Below are 25,302 nucleotides of genomic sequence, written 5' to 3'. Positions count from 1 at the left end.
TTTCGAAAATATGGAACTGCAGTTGTTACATTTTCGTGTCTATATTATAACATAACAACATGGCTGCTGTGCGAGAAATTATTTATTTTTCTGCTTGATTGCGGACTACAGGCCACGGAGTTTTTTGTTTTGTCTGTAACGGATGTGCTTGGCATGCCAACTTTGGAACGTGAATAAATAATAAACACAACTATGTATCAGACCTACAAAAATGGCGACAAACCGAAACGTTGAGCGTGTATAAGAGAAATTTAACGTAGACTCTCTACTTAGACCTATGTAATAAGTTCACAAAAATAAATTAATAATGCTCGAAATAAGCCTATTCCAGAATGCTTGGGGCGACTGAAGGTTGACCACCCCCATATCAATATTAAGTACACAATAGACCTGCAGGTCTGAAAATCAGTACAGCAAGAAAGCAAGCTTTGTGAGTTCTGCTCGAAACGCCATATCGTATATGGTGTAGACCCAGAAACGAAATAATGGAAGAATAACATGTCTCCATGCAGTGTATAAAGTTTACTTAAACTCTGTAGAGTAGGGATGGCGAACCATTGACACCGAGTGAAATGTCGGCTTTGCTGGCATTGTTGATAATAGCTTTTATCTGTATTTATGTCTGGACCCACTTCATAATTCCATAGTTCATGAGCCATATTTTTTTCATAAAATCCTTTTTTTTTTTTGTCTTTGCTTTACAGATCCACACCACGCACTGATAAGTACTGCTTGTTCGGAGAAAGATAGCTTATCAATAAGAAAAAAACCGCACTGCAATAACTTATCAATCCGAACAGTGAAATGCGTAACCCCAGTAAGAAGCTATCTCTCAGACGAAGCTAGTGCAGTTTGTGTTGCTCCCAAAACCGCAGACAGACTGAATGGAAGAACTCTTTCAATAAATGTACGATATATCTCATTAAGGTCACCTGGCGGCTCTGGAACAATGGGGAGTAGCTGGCTCCATTTCTTACTGGTAAGCTTTTATGTTAACCTGGTACCAGGTGGCGAAAAGTTCGGTTTCCCTACAATAAACTCCAACCCCAGATGTGGACTGCAGTCACAGATGTGGGATCTGAAGTTTTCGCATCAGTGGTTATGAGTTCGATCATGTAGCATAGATACGTCATATAGTCCGTTGGTCGTCGATCGGTCTGTGTAGAGATTAGAATTGTGATCTTTGCGATTTAGATAGATAGATCTCTCTGACTTTCTCTCTCACACCATCTTCCGTATCCTCATCTCTCACAATCTTCCTTCCTTTATCTCCCTCTCTTGTTCCTTCCTTATTTTACCCATTCTGTTATGCCTCCACTAGTTATTGCTAGAGGGGATGCAGAAGCTTCTGTCTTCTGAAATCGCGAAAATCACATTTCTGATGTGTACATAGTCCAAGGGAGCGATAGGAATTAATGCAATTAAGTCTGCAAGGGAGGGCCACCAATGCCGGGCAGAGAGGGATACCCTGGTCCTCCAAGTTGGGGGTTGGGCGTGAGGCTAACGACCTCACACTGTAAAAACTAAATTGTTCAGAAATCCGAGAAGGAAGGCCAGGGCTCACAAAGGGCTGTCGTGCCAGTGAAGATGGTGATGAAGTCTGCAAGGGAGGATGAGTGATCGAATCTTCTGTTAAACTACACGCTGTAATTTACTCATACGTTGGTTCTAAAGGGTCGAATAGTAGAATGATTGTGAATGACTGATTGGAGAAAAATGAGAAGGAAGCTGATGTGGGAGGTCCATTTTAAGCTGGAGCGTTCAGCCTGAGTAATATCAAAAGAAATGTAACTAACATGTGTTGACAAGTTATAGGCGACAGTGGCCATTGCCGCTTAGTTCAGTTTACAGGTTAATGAACAATATCAGAAGAGTATAATTAGCATTTGGCAGGCACCAGAAATGGATTACTTCCTAGGAAACTAAAGACCAAATCAAAGTTAAATTCGAACCGGTCAAAATGTATGGGTGGTGAAATTATGGAAACAGAAGCACCCTGAAATTTGGAAGCTTCTTGGCGTTTGGCTTCTAAATTACCATTGTGTATGTCTTCAAAAGGGAAATGACGTAAAAAGTTTATTTCCGTAAAGAACTCTGGCATAGCCCTTCAAAATGGAAGGACGTAAAAAATCACATCTCTATAAACACTGTGATTATCAAGTAAAATGACAAAGAAATAAATTAAGATTAAGGTGTTAAAAAGAAGAGTTGACTAAAAATTGCTGACAGATCATTTGTTCATAACGACATTCAGGAGCTAGTCATGCAGCGTGAACCTTTGAAAAACGTCGAGTCCTGACGGTAGCATACACGTGGCTGCAAAGGGACGATTACAGCACCATTTTCCCGCATTGGTGAGGAAAATACGAAAAATATGAGTTACATTAGGCTGTCTGTGGGTCGAGGTTCGATCCGGAACCCGGGACTTCAGATATGAAGTACGCTTGAAGGAGAAAGAGCGAAATAAAAAAAAATAACTGCGCGAATTCTGGAGGGAGAGAGAGAGAGAGAGAGTGCGCGGGCGTGGTTAGGTAGGTAGTTGATGTCCCAAATACGAAGTATCTTAGACAGAATTAAAGTATTACAAATTAATTAAATATACAATAAATACACTTTCTTGTCTTAATTTTTGTCGGCTCTTTGCACGAAGCACATGAAGCTGAGCCCAAAATAAAATGGGTACGTTCCTTGGCCCGCATGTTCTGTGTCTCATGGATGTTGATGGACATTTATTGTAGAGTATCTACTCTGTAAGTTGTCAGCCGAATTTAATTTCTGTTCATACTGGTCCATTAACTTCGCCGAGAAGCGGCGGTCGCTCGGTCGGTATAGTTCGCTTGTGAGCTACAGGCCACGGAGATTGGTTCAGTATAACGAGTAAACGCATGTAACCATCTTTTGTTTAGAGTGTGATATAGGTTATGACGAAATGTAGTCTCGTAGGTGGTGTACAACGTTTCAGAGAAAACTGCTGCCTCCATCTTCAAGGTATAAAATGGAGACGACAGGTATCTTCAAAACGTGTTAGTAACCACCTACGAAACTAATGGTACCATAACCTGCCCCTCCCGCCAAAAAACATAATATAAACTTTCACCTCCATGAGAACGTCAGATGTAATTTTTAATTATTTTTTAAACGCAGTGAAACATGTCAAAATAACAGCAGCAATGTTCATTCACAGATCTCTGTGACAGGACCGAGACGTTTCGAATACGAAACAAGAATGTCCACACCACAGCACGTCGCCGATCCCGTTGCTGCTATGTTCATCCGTTTACAGTAACTTCGATGTGTCCCGCAGCAAAACTCTAAATTTCCATGTAGTTATGTGCTGTTTACTTATTTAAGGATTTCAGCAAGTGAGGAGAAAGTGAACATGTAAACATGTAACCCCACTCTGCTCCATGGCACACATCCAAATTGCCGTCTCCGTGGTCCGCAGAGTAATTGATGGGGAATGCTGGTTAGGATCGCGTACTGTTCGTAAATCTCTACGTTTAGGTGAACATACAAATAAAATATAAGAGGAAGAAGATGGGTCGTAAGTTATTTAACGACTCCGGATCAACTGTGGCTCTTATTGGCGTCGAATGATAGAGAAATGATCGTGTTTGGTGCATTTGAAAGGGCTGTAGAGGAAGCGATCATGTCTGTTTCGAAAAACGAGTGGCATTTCTCCTGGGGGAGGGGACTGAGGTAAACCACAAATACCTCGGATGGCGGTGTCACGACCGAAATTCGAAATTGATACATTCCGGATGCAAACCAGAAGCGTTACCATTTGAGCCAACTTGCTTGGTGGAAAACAGGCTGAAAAGAAAAGAAGAGAATATGGAAAAAGAATGAAGTTCTTGTCAGATTTGGTTTGATTACCCTTTACTCCCTGCTGAAAGAAGCCGGGAAAGCTGGCTCAGTAAACCGACTGCGTTACGGGTTGGGCGACCGAAGTATTGGGGTTCTCTACACGGCAAGGGCAAGAAAATTTCATCATCTCTGGGGTGAGCCATATTTACTTTCGGATGGTTCAGGAGTTGCCTGTTTAGGTCCGGTATCCTCCCCTCCTTCATGCTCCCTCCCCGGCATCCCTGCCGTCAATCGATTACTCTTATCCCATAATTCCATGTACGAGTACCACACAATTTCTTGTTCAGTTGTTTAGAAAGAAACCCCTCCATTTAAGTAACCAGAATTGGAAAGGAGTTTTTCATTTACCAGCGGTCGCCGAGGTAGGTGGTCAAATTCTGTTTAGGTTGCGCGTTCTAAATTCTGTTTGGATTCTCGTTCCGGCCTTTGAGGGCAAGGGACCCCCTTGTTGCAATGGGTGTGTCGGGAGCGTTGTAACAAGGGTTTTGGTGGGGTTTTATTTTATTGGGCGACCGCCTCTGTGGTCTAGTGGTCAGAGTTCCTGGCTACACATGCAGAGGTACCGGGTTCGATTCTCGGCGCTACCCGATTTTCTGAGAAGTAGTGGGTCTGGAACGAGGTCCCCTCAGCCTCGTGAGGATAATTGAGGAGCTATTTCAAGGAAATAGCTGCTCCGGTCTAGAAAACCGAGATTAACGGCCGGGGGGATCCGTTGCACTGACCACGTGACACCCTCTATCCGCAAAAGTTGTCACCATCTTCGCCGACAAGCGGCGGTCGCTCGGTCGGTATAGTTCGCTTGCGGACTACAGGCCACAGAGTTTTTTTTTTTCTGTATGGTTGAGCTCGTATTAGGCTCGTATTGCCCCATTTTGTGTTTGAAAACTTGGAGAGAAATCTTTGGCTTCCGGCAGTTAGGCGAATTAGGTCGCTAAATTCTGTTTCGGTTGGGATTTCCAAATTGCATTCGGACCCTTCACTCCGACCGTTGAGGGCGAGGGGCCTGCTAGTTGCAGCGGTATGTAAGTTATTTTCATTTGGAGATGTATTATTATTATTATTATTATTGCTAGTGGGGTGGGACTAAGTCCCTTGTACTGCGGCCACTTCTGGCCTATTGTACCAGCCCCAGATGATAGGTGAGGGTGATTGTGGAGCAATTAATTATAGCGCTCTCGCTAATTTACCCACTCGATTTCTCACTATAGCACTATATTCCGAGTTTATTTTCACTAGCCGTTGCTAAGTTACAACAGTGTAGATTTCTCCGCTTCCGTGGTCAACGGCTCCTATCCTTGCTGGCTGGCGACTTTCTCGCAGTCAGAGGCAGAGTTTACTGCCAATCAAGCCGTCTTGTAGGCAAGCCTGTTGAGGAACACGACCAGATTCCCCCCCCCACTGAATCCTTACGGTCGTAGTTCTTGTGTGACATCCTCTCTCACGAGAGATTGGGTATGTTTCTTATGAATAGATTTCGCCTTTGTCAAATGTACGTATCGCACATACAGAACATGATATTGAAAAGTCTTCCTTTTGCAATATATTCAAGTCCGCTGTTCGTCCAGGCTTCGCAAAACAGATCATGCCTATCTTATTTACCTTATACTACAACCACAGGTTAGTCACTTCGACGGTCGTAAGCTTATCAAAGTCAGAGTTACTTTACGACAGGCGGTTTTTCGCTCATCAAATCGTCCTGGCGCCATGCCTCTTGGGGCCAATGACCAGTTTTTTTGTTGTTGTGGGGGGGGGGCAACTGAACCCTTACGGCCCTTTTATAACAACCTGTCTGACGAGAGGCATGTATGAAACAGAAAATAAACGTTACATTTAAGGCGACAATACTCGTATGTAGAGGTAATGTCCTTGTGGTTAACTAATCAAGCACTACGCCAAGAAAGCGTGTGGGCGGGGGATGTATATATCCACATTTTCTTGACCTCGACACTAGTTGGAGGTGAGTTGTCAGCTACACGCCCCGACAGCTTTACCCCCAGGGAAAGAACCTCCGGTACGCATTGGATAGGAGGCTGGGTAGACCCCACAGCCGGTCTGGACGATATGAGAAAATTCTTGTACCTACCGAAACTCGAACTCCGACCCCTCTTGTCCATCTTGTAGCCAGTCGCTATACTGATTACGCTATCCCGCCCTAATATATACGTACTTACTTATGGAGATGAGCCTTTCTTGAGGAGAAGTCAAAACTGAAGCTACTCAAGAATTTCCCAGCATTTTATGGAACCCGAAGGGTCATTACCATGTTCACAAGAGTCCTCCAGTGGTCCATATCCTGAGCGAGATCAATCCAATCCATACCATCCCATCCTATCTGTGTAAGATCCATTTTAATATTGTCCACCCACTTACGCCTTGGTCTTCCCAGTGGTCTCCTTCCTTCTGGCTTTCCCACCAGTATCCTATATGCATTCCTCGTCTCCCCCCATTCATGCCACATGCCCTGCCTATCTCATCCTCCTGGACTTGATCATTCTAATTATACTTGGAGAAGAGTACAAGTTATGTAGCTCCTCATTATGCAGTTTTCTACAACCTCCTGTCACTTCAACTATCTTCGGTCCAAATATTCTCCTCAACACCCTGTTCTCAAACACCCACAGTCTCTGTTCCGCCCTCAGTGTTAGATACCAAGTTTCACATCCATACAGAACAACAGACAAATTTATAGTTTTGTAGCTGTAATATATACAAGGGATTGAATAAAAAGTAGTGGCAACACTGCTATAACATGAAAGATGTGCGTCAGGTGGCACTATCGCCGTCTGTAGCTGATGGCAGAAATTCAGTTAAAGTAGTGCAGTGATTGGCTCTGGTTGTGTTTCATTGAGTTGCATTGTGCATTGTCTTGAAGTGCAGGAGCCCAGTTCAAGCACCCTAACAACATGTTTACGAAGCAAGTACAACGCTCCTGGATAAGAATTGAAGTTGCACGAGGTCATAGTGCACAAAACTGTTATCAGGGACTGCGAGAAGCACGTGGTGATGCTGCTTTGCCATATCGCACAGTGGCACGATGGGTGAAATTGTTCCGTGAAGGGAGGGATGCCATTCAGGACGACCCCATGTTGACAACCACACAATTCAGCTTCTTGCTTCTTTGCTGGATGTCGATCGTCGATGGGCTGCGCGGGAGTTAGCTGCTGAGGTGGGCGTATGTCACAAACCGTGCTCCACATTCTGTACAGTATTTTTGGATACCGCAAAATTGCAGCGCGTTGGTACCCCATACAATGTCCGAGGTGCAACAATGGCAACATTATGCAATTGCACAGGACTTGTTGGACCGGTACCAGAGGGAAGGTGACGACTTCATCGGAAGGATCGTCACTCTGGACGAAACTGGGGTCGCTCATACGAACCGCACTTGAAGCGACAATCAAATGAATGGAAGCATCCTGGCTCTCCTCGTCCAAAGAAAGTGCGCCCTACACAGAGTAATGTGGAGGCGATGTTCATTGTGGCATATGACTTTGATGGAGTGATACTGCACCGCACTGTACCTAAACGACAGTCTGTTAGCAACGAGCCCCATCATCCTTCATGACAATGCAAGGGCTCATACTGCTGACGCTGTCAAGAATTTCCTTTGCCGCTGGCGATGGGAGATACTGCAACATCCGCCATACTCACTCGATATGAGTCCGTGCGATTATGATCTCTCTGCCAAAATGAAAGGACCACTGCGAGGGACACGTTACAACACAAGAGAGGAGATTATTCATGATGTAGGGCGGTCACTACTGGACATCAACAGAAGTGGACGCGCTGATGGTGTACGGTGCCTTCCACAAATTTGGCAGAAGGTGGTACACATGGGGGGCGATTATATTGAAGGAATGTAAGTGTGTTTACCTCAGGTAATAAAGTCATTTCAGAACTATAGAGGTGTTGCCACTACTTTTTATCCAGCCCTTGTATGTACAATAAGTCCAAAATGATAACTGCGTGAACTCCGTTTTTATCCCTCCGTTAGGTAGCGATAACTCTTGAACAGTTGGACCATGGTGTTTGGCATGAAGCTAGATCATAACTATATTTATAATTTCTGTATGAAATGTTGTTTTTAACAGTTACGAACATGGCGACCGTGGTGGGCATATTTGACGTAAACAAGATCTATACTTTAAATTGTTCCCTGATGATGATGATGATGATGATGATGATGATGATTGAAACATGTAACATATTTTACAACTACAAGCAATCAGATATTCAGACCCAACCGTCCTTCGATCATACCACCATATCCATACGAGATCCTGCAAGCTCACCCATGCACAAAGCTGCACGTGTTGATTGATTATCAATTTACATTGTCTGAGTGATATTGTCAGCACATTTTGTTAAGACTGGAAGTCTGGAAACAGGCTTTTTGAGTCCTGTCTGGAACTGCTTGTAGCATACACAGTTCCTGTTTGAAGCATAACATATTTAAAACGTACAAAATTTTCAGAACAAATATTTGAAAGTTACAACAGAATTATCATGGCTTGACAATTAGCAGGCATTACGTAGGAAACTTGTAATAGATATTGTTCTGGAATTACGAGACAGTTCGGCCGATATGACGCAACAATGTCTCAGTACATAAAGCTCGTAACTCCTCAAAACCTCTCCTTGCATCTGATGACTAGGAGCGCAGTTAATGATGCATTTGAAGGGCAGTGATTAGGTAAGTGATAATAACAGACTAGGTACAGCATAATAGTAAGACATGACGCCTGAAAGCCTTAATAGTTCATTGCTAGGCAACAGCTCGGTAAACACATTCCCGCGGAATCGAACGCGCACAACAGTAAATAACTAGTTCATTCTCCAATGTCATTAATTAGACACTTGATATCACAAGGAAATATTGTGAAGTATGTAATTTAACTGTCCAGACCACTTAGGGACATTCTGGAAGTTCAGCTGGCTTATGGTTTATTGGTTTTCTGAAATGAATTATGAACTGCTGGATTTTAACATACGAACACGGACTAGGCTGTGAGCGTTTGGTATAGAACGGAGAAGAATGTGAACTTACGTTGTTAGCCACGTGCCGAGTCAGAGGTTAAGACTCAAATGAGGGCTCAGCTTGTGCGAAGACTGTTGTCTCAGTCTCAGAGCCGGCGATGAACGAGTTCTGAACTTTGACAGGGGAATACCGAAGTTCTGTACTCAAAAGAGAACCCGCTCCCACAGTGCACGCGGTAGCGTAGTTGGTTGAGGCACTATGCTACAAGCCGAAAGGTCGCGGGTTCGATTCCTAGTGAGATTATTTAATTTTTCAATTGACGTAATCCTCTCAGCCGCTCTATGGCCCTGGGGTCGACTCAGCCTCTAACAGAATTGAGTACCAGGAATCTTCCTGGGAGTAAATGGCGGCCGGCGCGTAAGTCTGACCTCACCGCCACCTGTGAACCGATTGTGTAGAGAAAATGTTGGGAGCGTCGACGTCTCACAACCCTATGAGTCTCCACTGGGATTGCTTTACCTCTACCTGTGGTACGCCCTCTATATGGGAAAGTGCAGCCGACCAGGTTTGGGTATATACTTTTGGTATCTTTGATTACCTTAATATGAATTAAATTATTTAGCTTCTTTTGAAATTAAATTAGTGTGTCAGTCACCAGACTAGTTCGAATGATTTAGTCAGATTCTTTAAATTAGGCGAGGGTTAGGCCAGCTTTTGCATTTAGTTGCAAGAGGGCTTCACCACCAAATTGGAAATAGGTGAGTAGGGTACACGGTGGCTCTTCCTTTCGAAATGCTAAACCTTGACGTTAGAAGAGGTCACAACTTTTATCCTGACGCTACCAGATTTTCTGGAATGGCGTTCACTCAGCCTCGTGATGATAATTGAGGAGCTATTTCAAGAAAATAGCGGCTCCGGTCTAGAAAACCGAGATTAACGGCCGTGGGGATCCGTTGCCCTGACCACTTGAGTCCCTCTATCCTCAGAAGTTGGTACTAACTTCGCCGACAAGTGGCGGTCGCTCGGTCGGTTGGTATAGTTCGCTTGCGGACTACAGACCACGGAGTTCCCAGGACCGATGCTGCTTCTAGATATAATTCCCGGGTCTCGTAGCTGGCAATCACAATCTCCCAAGCTGAATACCGCTGCTTTTATTTGTAACTGGGGAAAAGAAGATTTTTGTGCACTCCTACCTGTTAAATCAGCCAGTTAGAATGTGACGGAGGACGTCCTTAGTTCAGGTTTGTGAAACTGAAGAGACGCTTGGCTTAAACACTGCAAATTTCAGAAATCGAGTTCAGACGTACCCGAGTGCCGTCCGGCTCCAAATTGCAAATATTCACTTTGTAACCGTTTCGGCTTTCGCGAAAATACATTCACTAATTAAATTCGCAGAAGTCTCTGTTTGGCAATTCCAGTATTTAAAAATAAACAGTATTTCGGGAACGTTGAAAGTGTTTGAATTTACATGTTCCCAGCGTCGCAGAGAAAGCGAACCGCTGTTCGTGCGGCAACATAAGTCTTCTGAGGGAATGCGTACGTGAGTGTGTACCTCCTGGTCATCTGAGTTACAGCCTTCTAACACGCAAGGGACAGATTCAAGCGCCCGCCTTGCCTCAGCTAACTCATCAGTCCCTCCTGTTGAAGCAGGACCAATCGAAATCATTTTAGGGTTCCCTTTACCTGAAATTCTATTGGCGCCCAATAAACCGTCTGAATTGTCCTCAGGTCCTACCGTAGCAGTCAACAATTTTTAGTCCGAACACATTCTACAAGTGCAACCTATCGTCCATACAGTAACCTGATGAAGTCCTAAAGGGCGGCTACGGTTAACGTGTTGCCTAAAGCCAGCTTTAAGGACGGTCAGATTTGAGCATAGTTTATGGTACAGGTGGACCGATGTGTGGAATTGTGTCACATCTGCATTAATTCCTCGATACTAGATTTGATCGCAGTCCATGAAGTGTTTTTCAGAAAACACAAGGGGACTTGACTTCTGGTTGCATTCACTTTATAAACTTTATGCAGAGATAAAAGGAATGAAATGTAGTTTGATTACTAAGGTACCCGAAATTACTTTTTTTTTTTTATTGCTAGTGGGTGGGACTAAGTCCCTTGTACTGCGGCCACTTCTGGCCTACTGTACCAGCCCCAGATGATAGGTGAGGGTGATTGTGGAGCAATTAGTGGAATGAAGATTGGCAGGGGAAACTGAAGTACTCGGAGAAAACCTGCCCCAGCCCCACTTTGTCCACAACAAATCCCACTTGACCAGATCCAGGATCGAACCCGGGCCGCCGCGGTGGGAAGCCAACGACTAACCGCTTGAGCTATGGCGCGGCCATACCCGGAATTAAAGGGCATATTTCATTTACAGATGATTTATTAGACTTTTGAAAACTCAGATTCTTCCAAATAATGTTTAAAAATTTAGCTCCAACCTCACAAAAGAAGTATTGCGACCTAATTACACGGACCAATCGGTTAGTGCTGTTAGGGAAACAACCGTTCATTTGAATAAATATAAGAATGTTATAAATGCACTGGGCAAAATGTCAGGTGTCTTAAATGTTAAAGCGGGTGGTACAACTGGTAAACAATCTGATTTGAAGAGTTAATGAACGCTTTTCATTACACAGCTTAGTTCCTGTTTTGCTGTGTAGTCTAAAAATTATTTTGGATTTACATCAATACATTGCCACGTTTGAAATTGTTTTGGATTACACATTGTTACGTTGGGAATTATTTTGGATTTTCACTTAAGTACATTCTATATTTGAATTTATTTAGATTAAAGCACATTGGTACGCCTCGTTGCGTTCTTATTATTTTGGAAATTCTCATCAGCACACTGCTACATTGGAAATTTACTCTTAACACATTTTTAAAATTATATTTGGAATACACATCACATAATTAGGTTTGAAATTATGTTGGATTTACTTCGTAGAACATTTGCTACTTCGGAAAATGTTTACATTATACGTGGACGCATTTCTAGATTCAAAATTATTTTAGATCTTTAGATCAACACCTCGTTGCGTTGAAAATTATTTTAGAATTACACCTTAACACACTGCTGTGTTGGAAATCATTTTGGATTCACATGTGGACACATGCAACATTGAAAATTATTTTGGCTTCACACCTCATCTTGACAGCACACCGGCACTGCACACCTGAATAATTTCATGTTAACAGTCTTTGCTTTGCGATAATAACATTAGCACGCATCACGACACATCAAAATTGCCTGAACATTGCGGCCTCTTGAAGGAAACTGAACGGCCAAGTTACCTTGCAATGCGGCTTACATTGGCGACTGGTCATTGTTTGATCAAACCGGATCAAACCAGCTGCAACAAAACGTCAACTGATGTTCTTTCCGAATGAACTGCAATGCAGGACACTTTACTGTTGATGCCGCTACAATGAGTTCAGCGAATCGGCACGGTGTTCATGAAACAATTCAGCTAAATTAAACTGTTTCGGTTCACAATCCGTTTGTAAAAGCACGCTGTGAGTTGCTTTCAGTGAGTCCCAGAATCAGTTATAACCACGGTCGTCTGTCCAGTCTGCGAAGATTGCGATTTAGAGCAGTGTTTCACGACGTACGGGCCTAACTAAATTTATGCGTCTGAAGACAGACTACAAGTTATGGGAACAACTTAAGGTGGTTACGTTCCTTCATATACTTATGATTCGCTTAGTGGGTGGTGGAGTCCAACTGGGTCCACTCGGCACGGCGGCCACTGATTGGCCTATTGTAGCCTGCCCCGGGTGATTATGATGATGGAGAATTTGGTGGAATGAAGATTGGCAGGGGAAGCCGAAGTACCCGGAGAAAACCCGTCCCAGCGCCACTTTGACCACCACAAATCCCACTTGACCAGCTCCGGGATCGAACCCGGGCCGCCGCGGTGGGAAGCCAGCGACTAACCGCTTGAGCTATGGCGGTGCCTCATCATGTACTTAAGTAAATACCAGGTGGTGCAAACAAAGGCTTTTAAAATGGCAAAAACTTAAGCGGCTGTACAGGTTATGTACAGGACAGTCAAGTATGTTCACAGAAAGATTTGAGGCTTGTTTAGTTCGGTTAAATTGCAGAAAAATATCTTTCCACTCTTAATCTTGAAAATAGGCACGTTTTCTCATATAAATCAGTTACTCTTATCGGGATCGATGCTCAGTTGAAACCTTTTCTGGAACTACTGCTTGAACCGCCTTCTCCATTGGTCGATGGCTGATCTGGTGTTATCTAGTGATACGAGAGGACATATTTTCATTCCTTGTTGCAGTAACTTCAGAGACTGAAACTGTTTTCTTTGGTTTTTGTTTTCATTCCTTGTTGCAATAACTCCAGGGACTGAAACTGTCCTCTCTGGTTTTTGTTTTCATTCCTTGTTGCAATAACTCCAGAGACTGAAACTGTTCTCTCTGGTTTTTGTTTTCATTCCTTGTTGCAATAACTCCAGAGACTGAAACTGTTCTCTCTGGGTTTTGTTTTCATTCGTTGTTGCAATAACTCCAGGGACTGAAACTGTTCTCTCTGGTTTTTGTTTTCATTCGTTGTTGCAGTAACCCGAGACTGAAACTGTTTCAGTTCCTTCTGAACTGGGTAACCTAACGGATATGCATGTGGATAATTTGGTGCTCATTCTGTAAAGCTGGAAAATGCAGCTGTAGATCATTCGACGCTTTCAGAGCGAGCAACATCTATTTTTAACATTGAAAATAAAAATAAAATCTGTTTAGTAGTTGTAACCTTAACCTTCGGGGATCAGGTTTAGAGATTGCCGTCCAGCCAGTAGATAAATACGAGTTCTCAGGGAGTATGAACGGGGCTGGGTAGCGGTGTAAACGACGGAATCCAAGTGGGAAGATGAAGTGTATAAGGTTCATTAGTCACGAATAAGTCACACGTAGAATGAGTAACAGTTCGCTGTCACTGTATACATATTTATTTAAACAACAGAGCAACACTAATTCATTTATTAATTATCCACACTCCAAGTCGAGGCGGTTGTTACGAATCGTAAGGTTAATCATGACTGGAATTGTATTGGTTGATTTAGAATGAAGGCCAGTGTTAACGTAAAAGATTCCACTCGCCGTCATCAACGTAATTTTGAATACTTAGGTGCCCCTTCGAATCGAAGCCACTGACCTGATGCACTGCACACGAGGGTCCGCAGCACTTCTACGTGCTTAAAACCGACTATATCCGAGTCCATTGTCAGAATCTGTTGCTCTCATTTATCATCGGAACTTTTGAAGACTCATCTTGAAGAACAGGGGGATGGCATGGAGGCGAAGGTTATTGTTCCCTTCGTTCTGTGGTGCACGGCATCCTTTTAAGGCGACAATTCTGTGGCACTCGGAAACAATCCGTAAACCCCAAAGCGAGAAAAATATCTGTAATTCCAAACTAGAGCAGTTTATGGCCTGCATCCTGCTTCTAATAAACAGAACCGATACCACAAAATTCGTTTCGCTTCCGACATTTCTTAAAGCTTGTTCAGAGTAAGTATAAGGTGCATTATTCAAAACGAGTGAGATTCAACTTCGATTCCCACCAAGGAAAGGGATTTTTCGCAGGGCGGGTCAAGAATTTTCTCTAACTTCACCACGTCGTCCAGACCACCTCTGTGGTCCACACAACCTCCTATCCAATGGGTACCGCGGGGGTAAAGCGGCCGGTGCGTGAAGCTGACTACTCACCTCCAACTAGTGCCGAGGTCAAGAAAAATGCATCTAAACACCCACTCCTCCGTACGCCTTCTTGGCATAGTGCTTAATTAATTAAGTACGGGGTCAACTTTACGTTTTTCTTTCTTGGCACTACAGCCCCAGTGGGCCTAGGCCTACTTCCATGAACTTCTCCGTTCACTTCGGTTTTTCTAGATCTTACACATTCGGTAGGACTCCTTGGGCGGGTGATCAGCTTGTCGCAAGGCCTCTACCTGTACACAAACACAGAAAAACGCACACACACAAACTAAACATCCATGGCCTGAGTGGGATTCGAACCCACGATCCCGGTTTCCAAGCGAGCGAAGATAGTACATGCCCGTTTCAGTCCTTAGTTTCATTAGCTCTCCCTCACCCTCTCTTTCTTTCTGTTATTTTCGTTGATAGTTCTTGAGCAGTTAATGACTCCGGAACTAAGTGTGGCGAGACACATATTACCCTATTAAGCCAGCTTGAAGTTTCTTCCAGCTATCAAAAGCGATGTTGTTTCGGTCGCGCCGAGAGTCAAGGTAATCCTCAAACAAGATGACGTCACGAAAGCAAAGGTCGCCAACTCGGTAATGTCGTTGTATTGTACAATGAGTAAGTCCTTAAAATAAAAATATATACACGTGTGTATTCTCACTTTATGGTGTTACAAGGCGACGTGCGTAGTTTCGTTTCAGTTATTTAAACACCCTATATGCTGGACACGAATATACGTCAGTGGTCCGCAAAGTACACGTGTACAGGCAGTTCGAGAGCTCTGGGTTCGTTCTTGACTGCTCCTACTTCTTGACGTCCTGACTACGTAACCAACCGAGAGCCGGTTCAGAGACGAGGAAGCCCCAGCTTAAAGACCAAAGACATGTTAATTTGCTGGTGGTCAGAGCTATTGCACTCTCAACAAAAACGTGTTATGTTAATGGCAAACAGTCAGATGAATGTGGGACTAGAGCCATCTTCCTGCACATTGTTAATAATACTATGGCATATTTGCTCAAGGCAAGAACTGTGAAGCCATCAGAGACAGCATTTGCTAGGGAACGGCTCTGCAAAGACGCCCGTTGCTAGGCAACAACTTCGTAGTACGAAGCAAGAACAGCTCATAAGCTGTTCTCTATGCAGTCCGTGCCGATAGCTACGTGATGCAACAGTAGAAAGCTTGTTGAGAGGTGTTTTCTGTGCGATCCGTGCTGAGGCTACAAAAGGAGTCGATTGCCCATTGACTGTAAACCAGCTCCTCACTTTAGAGAGGATGTTACATAAGGACTATCACCGTAACGGTTCAGTTGAAAAAATCTCTGGACGTAATCCTCAAGTGCTCTGGCAACATGACGAACAGATTGACGGTAACCCTGATTCTGACTGACTACAAGCCCCCCCCCCCTCCTGGGTGGAGGCTGGTTGGAATACCTCCACCGTAGCCCTGCGAGTCGTAGGAGGCAACGAAAAAGGAAACCAGTCCTTGGTGGTATAACTGGGCCTCCCTGTTCCTGGGGGATATAAATACGGGGACCTGGCCTTCCAGGTTGGGGGAGTCTGGAATATGAGATAGTAAAGAGGGACTCGAACCCAAGAATTACTGCGCTGGCGAGGGCCAGCAGCAGTTGTAGATGACAGACCCATCCTCCCGTCAGAGAGGGCGCCGCACATCAACAATCCCGAAACTCTCCGACAGTAATAATAATCTGGTCTTGGGGCCCAGATGGGTGGTTCACAGACAGACTGGCCGACTGACCGTCGGTCGTGACATGACTTTGACTTTTGAATACAAGTGAAAGTCTCGCATGTCTAATTTCAACCAAATCTGTATAAAAATTAATGAGGGACACCGAATATTCCATTTATGACCCTACGAAAACTAGACAATATTTATTATGGACAGTATATCTGAAAATCATAATGGGCCAGTAACAATTGGTAGAAATCTTCCATGTTGATTTTCGACAAATCTTTGAAACGATTGAATGGGAAAGTCCATATCCAAACAAACCTTTATGATGTATGAGTCAGATGGCTGTAAATCGGAACTTCGAGACAAGTTGTGGTGAAAGTGGAACAGCATCTATGGAACGCACGGAAAATGCGATTAATGACCTATGTAAACCAGGCTTTGTTATGGATCAAACAGAGTCAGCTGGCTCAAGCGGTAACGCTTCTGACTCGTATTTTGGAGGTACCTGGTTTGAAGCTTGGTCGGGTCGTCATCTATCTTGACTGAGGTTTTGACGGGGTTTCCATAGTCCTTTTAGGCAATTGGCGGGATAATCATTCGATACTTTATAGTCTGAGTTACTGACAGCGCCATTAAGTAAACTGCTAAATAAGTAACTGAACTGTGTAAATGTGTTAGTCATCCTTACTGGATGTTTGTTGAGCCGCTTTCGCTGGTTCTCAACCGCCACCGCTTCCGCCAATGTCGTAGCAAGCGAAAATAGATCTCAAATAGACTCCGGCCTACTTGCAAACATTAGATAAGATTTCACTCTGGAATGAAGATTTTGCAGCATTCGCTGCACTAGCTGAGATTCCGAGCCAGAAAATCCTAAGATATCCTCAGCCGCCACCACTGACATGACATAACTACGAAGAAAGCAGTCTTTTGGGATTTGGTACCGTGTATATGTGGTGTTAACCAACGTTTCGGAGGAACGTATCGCCTGAAGATGGAGTGCTTTTACCGGTTCTCACGGTCTCTTCGCTTGCAGATTTCTTATATTTTTTCTTCTACCCTGAAGATGAAGGCAATACGTTCCTCCGAAACGTCGGTTAACACCACATATACACGGTGCCAAATCCCAAAAGACTGCTTTCTTCATAGTCACCGCCGTGAAAGCCTCAAATCCTACATGACATAACTACTCAAATCTTCGCCCGAAGATTGAAACCTCTCAAGAACATGCGATGCTAAAAATTTTTCCTTCACACGAGGAGGAAGAAAAGTGATAATAATCTCCGTTTGAACCAGACCCCAACCTTGGGTCATGCCTAAATGAGCTCCCAGAATTTGCGGAATCCTACCTGACGTCCTACTGACCAGAAGCCGCCATAAACTCGGAATCAGAAATCAATTTTAGGTCAAAACTTCCTTCGCACGGATCAGGAATTTTAAGATTTCGTCCGGGTCAGTATCCGACAGCACAGGAAGGACCGAAATTAAATCGGTCGCTAATTTAATTTTGACCTTACTCAGACAATTTCCCCTGTATTCTGCTGCACTGGCTTCATAATCTTATGCTGAAAAGTGATACTGTTTTAATCGCATTACGAATACATGCGTTGCTTATTAATTCCAATAGTGCACTAAGGTTTTCTAAACATGTACTAAATAGCCCCGTTACATCTCCATTTGCGATATCCTTTTGTTAACATCCTTCCATAAGTGAAGCCAGGTGGACAGCCAGATTTGCTACAGTTTCCTCACTAGAATCACCAGATTCACCACAGACCTAATTACACACAATCTGATGTCCCTTTCCTAAACTTTTTAAGCGTGCCGTGAAGTGACACAGTTTTTTAACAACTTTTTTTGCATGCTCCTGTATCACTGACCGCCTCTGTGGTCTAGTGGTCGGAGTTCCTGCATGCAGGTCCAGAGGTCCCGGGTTCGATACCTAGCACTACCAGATTTTCTGAGAAGTGGGTCTGGAACGAGGTCCACTCGGCCTCATGAGGATAATTGAGCAGCTGTTTCAAGGAAATAGCGACTCCGGTCTAGAAACCCGAGATTAACAGCCGTAGGACCCGTTGCGCTGACCACGTGACACCCTATATCCGCAAAAATTGGCACAATTTCGCCGAGAAGCGGCGGTCGCTCGGTCAGTATAGTTTTCTTGCGGACTACAGGCCACGGAGTTTTTTTTTCCTGTATAATTGGTCCATGTATTCGAAAGTTCCTAGCTCTCGCACTTAGAAACCAATCCCACACAATTTCTTTTATGTCATGTCTAGTTTTTATTAATTTTCGTTTCATAGAACCATTGCTACAATTTTGCCCCCGATTTTTTTGGTTCCGACTTGGTTTATAATAAGTCACACACATGAGTTTTCCCAGCGCTAAACTTTGTGACGATTTATTCCACTGACAACTTGGCTTCTTCACTTGCTTCCATCACTTTTATTTTTGTGTTGAACCCAAGCACCACTCTTTTCTTCGAGGCCATAGACACAACTAATTGAAAAACAAATATATCTCAGTGGCATGGTTGTCCATTGCATAACGGCAAACTTTTTTTATCAGGTGTCGTTAAAGGTAAAAAAGTTGTCCATGTGCTTAACGATTTACGCACTACGCCATTAAGACATATGGGGGAGTGGAGATATAGCTCCACAATTCTTGGCCTCGGCACAAAATTAAGGTCAATGGTCAGCTTCAAGGCCCTCCCGCTTTACCTCCGGGGAAAGAGCCTCCGGTGCCCATTGGATAGGAGGCTGGGTGAGCCCCAGAGCCGGCTTGGATGCTGTTGAGAATGGAAAAATCTTGCATTGCCAGGAATCGAACCCTGGCCGCCCAGCCCTTAGCCTGTCGCTATACCAGTTTAGGGATCCCGACTCCAAATGCCACTGTATTATCAGGAATGGAACTGAAAAGTACGTACGAATGTCACTGTATGGGGTGAAACCTGGATTTTCCAGCGTCATTTGCCCACACCTGTCTTTTGGCCTTCACTAAGCTTCCCCCCTATACATAGTACCTGCTAATGAACGATAGAAGTGAGAGGGTGCAGTTAGACGGGAAATACAGTTGGAGGGGGAAAAAGAACTAATTTATACAGTCTATCTATCTATCTATCTATCTATCTATCTATCTATCTATCTATCTCTGTCTGTCTGTCTGTCTGTCTACCCACCCACCTCTTTAATTTCTCTGTCTGTCTGTGGCTCTACAGCCCTTGTGGACCCTGGACACTTTTTCAATTTCTTAATCCTATACACAATCGGCAGGGCTCCTTGGACGGGGGATCAGCCACTCGGAAGGTCGCTACCTACACACAGAACAACACAAACATAATAAACGTACGCAGACATCCATGCCTCAAGTGGGATTCGAATCCAGGATCCAAATGTTCAAGCGGGCGAAGACGGTTCATGCCTTAGACCGCGCGGCCTCTGTGATCGTCTTAATATACAGTAGTGGGAAGAGAATGCAAAAAGTATTAGAATATTATCCATTAGAATCTTTTATTTTCCGTTTCCGTGTTACACATTTTCCGTTTATATCAGGTGGAATTACACTCACTTTTTTTTTCTCTCTAAATTTACTGGCCTAAAAGTTGCCGCTATCAGGAGTTTCCACTTAGTACAGGGTCCGTTATAAACATTTTTAGTTGTACAGTGGTTAAAATCTTAGGCCCATGTTATATAAAGTAATACGACTTGAAGTCGGTAAATAGGTAACAAATGGATATAAAACCTAAAACTTGTGATATTTGAACCCGGAAAGAACTTTTATTTCTAGACATATCCACCAACAGTTGCCCCATCGCTTTACCAGTGCGCCGAAACCCGCGGCATAGTCTTTTGACCGTTGTCTCAGCCACTTTCGACCTGGTCGGGCATCATTTGCGACTTTCGAACGTCCTTGAGAGATTTTTTCGACCCTGTTATAAACCACTTTACGCGACAAACTCTTCCCACCGTAAACAGGAAATATTTATTTATGAATATCCTTTGCACTGAGTCCTTTTATCCAAAAAAAAAAAAAAAACGCACAAGAGAACGTTGCTTCTCGGTAGTACAGCCTCAAGCACGGTCACCATATTGACTACTGAAACCAGTCTCTGACCATACGCATGCGCGTCTGCTACCTAGACTGTCGTGAAGCTGGACTGTGCTGCTACTTACTGATACTAACAGAAAACTTATTACGTATATTAGATCTCTTTAACTTCCATTTGTGACCTATTTACTGACTCTTCCTCGTACTGCATGGCGGTTAAATGTAATACTAATGATAGAGGCCGTACTGTTGTCTGATCTCATACTCTAAGAACGGCACAGCTTCTTTTAACAAGGATTTAGCTTTAATGCGGAGATCACCAAACTTTATGGACATGTAAGGGAACCCCATCGTTGGGGCTCTTTAATTTATGAGTACAGGACACACGACAACGAAAAATTCTTGACTACGATGGCAGGGTACGGAGGCTGGAGATCTTGCACGGCCACCGACTGGAATTGAAATTTTGTAATATGAAGTGTCATAGAACTTTTGCGAATGTCCCTTCCAGAGCAGTCATTCAGACATGTTATAGTGTATTATTGTTGGATGCGAGGTTCTCACGGCGATATTATTATTATTATTATTATTATTAGAGGGGGTGGGTTCCCCCATGCACCGCGACTAATAGTCTACTAATGATAGTCTACCAGTCGCCATACCCTACCGGTACTGGTGCATGATATCAGCCCCGTTCAGCCAACGAGGTCGGCCCTCGGTACCTGATACTTCCCCCATCTACCAGAGGCATTGAAAACTACTTGGGCGGGAAACTTTTTGCCTAATTTAGCTCAGAGGTCTGTGAAGAGTACGGTTTCAGCTTGCAGCCCGCTTCTGCTGGTTTCTTGCTTGACTTAGGTACTCTTCGATCATGAAGATGGAAGCGATATGTTCCTCCGAATGTGTGGCTGTGTCCGAACTGCACGGCGTTACAACCCAGAAGACCGAACTCTTCAGTGCATCGTTGTTTTAAACGAGTTTAGGACTATAGTTTAGCGTCATGACTTTGGAGCCAAATGCTGTCTGCTGATTGATTGAGATGCGCGTCGTGGTTATTTGAAGTTACATTAGTGTCAGTCCTGTCTGCTTGGGTCTCCAAGATTCGTTAAAAGTACTTGACTTCAAGTGTAGCTGTGAAGAGAGCTGCATCCATTTTATTCATATCAGCGCTTTTCCCCAAGAGTAAACAATTCCAACGCGTGTCTGCCTCGACTGACTGGTATTTGAGGAGCGTTGCGACTAAACTTGGCAGTAGCTCCCAGCGTTTCCAATAGTCGGACGGTTTAGTGCGCTTGGTAGCTTGTCCATTGTTTAGCGTGTGGGCAGGATCGTGTGTACGTGCGTTCCTTCATGTTGCTGCTGCCAGTAAATGTGTGACGTCCAAAAGCAGTTGCAACGCAAGGTTTGATTTTATTAAGGATCAGACAGTTTTGTAAATACATAAATTAAGGTCATGGACCCTTTTCGCTGCACATATAACGCCGAAAATTGGTTGTTTAAGCGGATTTTATTTGTGGCGCATATTCATGCACATTCTTTTCGGTTTTGGAATTTTTAAAATTTATCGGAAAATCGAAGAAAAATTAGTATTTTAAAACTAAATTTCCCCGAAAACAAAATTGTTCTCGCTTTTAAATCATCTTTCGCAGTGAAGAACAGTATAATTGCCCTCTGAATCGGTCGTTTATCGGAATTAAGTTGTATAAACAGAACCGAAATTGGAACATGGAGCTATTCATTATTTGTAGTAAGCGGTGGGACAGTCATAGAAACAGCAGCCTTAAACATCCAGACAGCTGAAGCAATCAACATTTTCTCATTCTTTCATCCCAGTCGTGTCCTCACGGGAGTATCAACCATATATTTAATTTAATACAGTTTTGCTGCCAGTGTTTCGGCACTTTCTTCACTTTTCTTATCGTAGGTTGCCAACGTGAAGTACAATTGACTTATTCGTTAAGTAAATGACATTGTTATTTCTCATTACGGAATTTACGAAAGTGGACTTAGAGAAGAACATCGAATCCGAAGTGAGATTAGCATGGATTATGGGAACGATCCGATGGAAGAAAAAGTGTGTGGAAATTAAGCGTTGAACTTAATAGCATCACCGCGTGGTTTATGAGCCTCCTTAGTTGGGAGAGTTATCCCTGTTCATTTAGTGGATGGAGTTCGATGCACCACGTACGAGCCAGCCCTTATCCGACACTGGACCGACCGTCGGGGGAGGAGCCACCTGAATGAGATTGGCTGTGCACAGGCTGGATGAATGGCGGATCTAATTGCCCTAGCACATCCATGTCAGGCAAACGTCGAGTAGGTTCCGGAAGCGAGACATTGATTGTCACGCCTCTTAGGTTTTGAATAATCAATGCCATTTCGGTTGGAATATTTTTCACCTAGTACGGTGCAAATATCAGTGTACTTTACGTACATTTCACAGTATGTTAAATGAGTAAAATGAGGAAGCAAAGAATTTAACACGAAAACAATTATACTACTGCTACTACTACTACTACTGTTTTTTTAATGCTAGTGGGGTGGGACCAAGTCCCTTGTACTGCGGCCACTTCTGGCCTATTGTACCAGCCCCAGATGATAGGTGAGGGTGATTGTGGAGCAGTTGGTGGAATTAAGATTGGCAGGGGAAACCGAAGTACTCGGAGAAAACCTGCCCCAGCGCCACTTTGTCCACCACAAATCCCACTTGACCACACCCGGGATCGAACCCGGGCCTCCGCAGTGGGAAGCCAGCGACTAACCGCTTGAGCTATGGCGCGGCCACTACTACTACTACTCTTGCTCCTGCTACTACTACTACAGCTACCACCACTACTACTACTACTACTGCTATNGTTGTAAAAGCTCTTGTGTTGTTTTTCTCAGTTGGTGTAAGAAAGTTTGTGAAAGAACATTGTAGTGGGTTTAGTAAACTGAAGGGAATTTCAGGCATAACATATCTTGGCTAGTCAGTACAGTAACGCAGGATGAAATCGTTTGAATTCACATCATGCTAATGGACTTCTGTCTTAGATTCTTACACCATTGAAGTTCTGTGGAGCATTTATGTTCTCAGGACATTAAATATAATCCTTGCAATGAATCATATTCAGATATAAATAATTAACTTCATTGTGCAAAGTCCTTGTGAAGCTGATAATCACCCTGCTAGCTCAGATATGCATCACTTTTTATGGAACCTTAAAGTCCATTACTGTTTTCACAAGAGCCTGCAAGTGAATCTGACTAGAGCCAGATGAATCCAGCCCACACACTCACACCATACTTCTTTAGAAGGGCTTATCTACATTACCTAGAAAATTAGTTGCTTTAAATAGATATTCTTTACATATATATATATATACATACATTGAGGAATATTGCATGCAATTGGTAGTTGAAAAATGTATTAATAGTGTAGCAGTGAATACACCCAACCATGTTTTAAGGGGAACATATACAGGTGATATTGTAGTGGTTTTTAAAGACAAATATCCATTTTAGATTTAGATTAAATGTTGATTGTATGTTTAAGCCAAATTGAGGAGTCTGCCAACCAGTGATTTCAGAAAGAAAAGAATTCCCACATAACAGACAGAATTAGTAACATAGTATTTTAGTACCATCGCCCAAAGGACAATTATCTGTTATACATGAGGGACTATGCTACAAGCCAGAAGGTCGCGGGTTCAAGTCCCGATGAAGTCGTTGGATTTTTTCAAGGAAACAGAACTAAGTGTACTGGCATCAAGTATGAACTGAAAGGCTGAACGAGTCATGATGCCCTGCAGCATGTCTGTACAGGTCACAGCATGACTAATGCATAATCAGAGCAATGACAGAAAATTGCCACTTCAGTGGCCCAGTATGATATTTTCAGAGATATGCAGAAATGATCACTAAATGTTGTGGGAAAATCTTGCATAAATCTAGCTATACACTTTCATAGCTGAGATCAAATGTTAAAGTTAATGTCAAAATGTTAATGTGCCCTAAAATATTGTGGGTGACGTGCCAACTGAAAGCAACCCCACTTTAAGAGCTTTCAAGTCATTGCAAGAATGTGCTCAGTATCTTAATTAGAACCAAAGTTACAAGCATGCAAATGAATCAGAATGCAGGAAATTTAGGTAAAACTTAGAATTTGAAAATGTTGTATCTCTGCACGTAATGGACACAGGAAGGTAAATTTTTGTATATGTTGCTTTCTAAGGAGATCTGACAAGCTTGAAAAATGTTGTTAGAATCAGAGGTTGTCATGAATATTTTATCCCTAAACTGTAGAAATGAAAAATGTATGTAGTATGTGGTGAGAAAGCCTTTTGTAAAGTAGCTGCTAGGAAGGACTGGGTTGGGAGGGGGTGGAATAGAAGAATATTAAGATGAAAGTTAGGGAAATACATTGCAAGGGTGAGAAATGGAATGGTACTGCCAAATGGTAGATCTTGATATTGACAGTACCAGACATTTTGTCATGCTAATAGAGAAGTAGTAAGTTAGAGCATATCTCATACCGCATGAAGTTTGCTAGGTCATGAATATTTGTTAACAAACCGATGTTCAAGATTTTAATGATACCCACTAGAATGTGATCATCTTAGAGACTACTACAAGCAGTTGAACTGCTCAGGCAGAAGTGTCTGCCACTCCTCCCATCTAATCAGACTGTGGAGGTTCAGGCTGCTAACATAATTCACAAACCTGTAGACTAAGACATTCAAGATTACAGCAGATGCTGGAAATGTTGTATGTTGTTAGGGTGCCAATTTCATCATTGCTGGACACATATACACACAAATAACAGTTGAAGTGCCAAGTGCTTGCTGAAGAGAAGTTGAGTTTAGAAGTGCTGTGCATGAACATCCTCCTCAGATCCCTTAGAAGCCTTACACAGGAGACTGGAAACTCAGGTTTCAAGTTTAATCTGTTTCTGAAGGTGGATGGTGGGGGGTGTCTTTAGCGTGAGGATATAGATGTTTTATGAAGGTGCCAAGAATGCATGCCA

The 25,302-nt window shown here is 43.3% G+C and overlaps 1 protein-coding gene across 7 annotated transcripts in view; it reads left to right on the top strand.

Annotated features, from left to right (window-relative positions):
• The window catches only part of LOC111874765 (rho-related BTB domain-containing protein 2), a gene marked incomplete at its 3' end in the record, with an annotated part of 116,640 nt that overhangs the window by 56,366 nt on the left and 34,972 nt on the right, over nt 1-25,302 (top strand). For 3 of the 7 annotated variants that reach the window (XM_023870538.2, XM_033755588.1, XM_033755587.1), the window contains 1 exon segment: nt 21,544-22,613. In XM_023870538.2, the coding sequence (XP_023726306.2) occupies nt 22,563-22,613 (51 nt within the window). 7 annotated transcript variants of the gene reach the window in all.

The sequence above is a fragment of the Cryptotermes secundus genome, unplaced genomic scaffold, assembly GCF_002891405.2.
Source record: "Cryptotermes secundus unplaced genomic scaffold, Csec_1.0 scaffold880, whole genome shotgun sequence".
Taxonomy (NCBI): domain Eukaryota; kingdom Metazoa; phylum Arthropoda; class Insecta; order Blattodea; family Kalotermitidae; genus Cryptotermes; species Cryptotermes secundus.
Note: the sequence above shows the minus strand (reverse complement) of the source record. Positions and strands in the feature narration are given on the sequence as shown.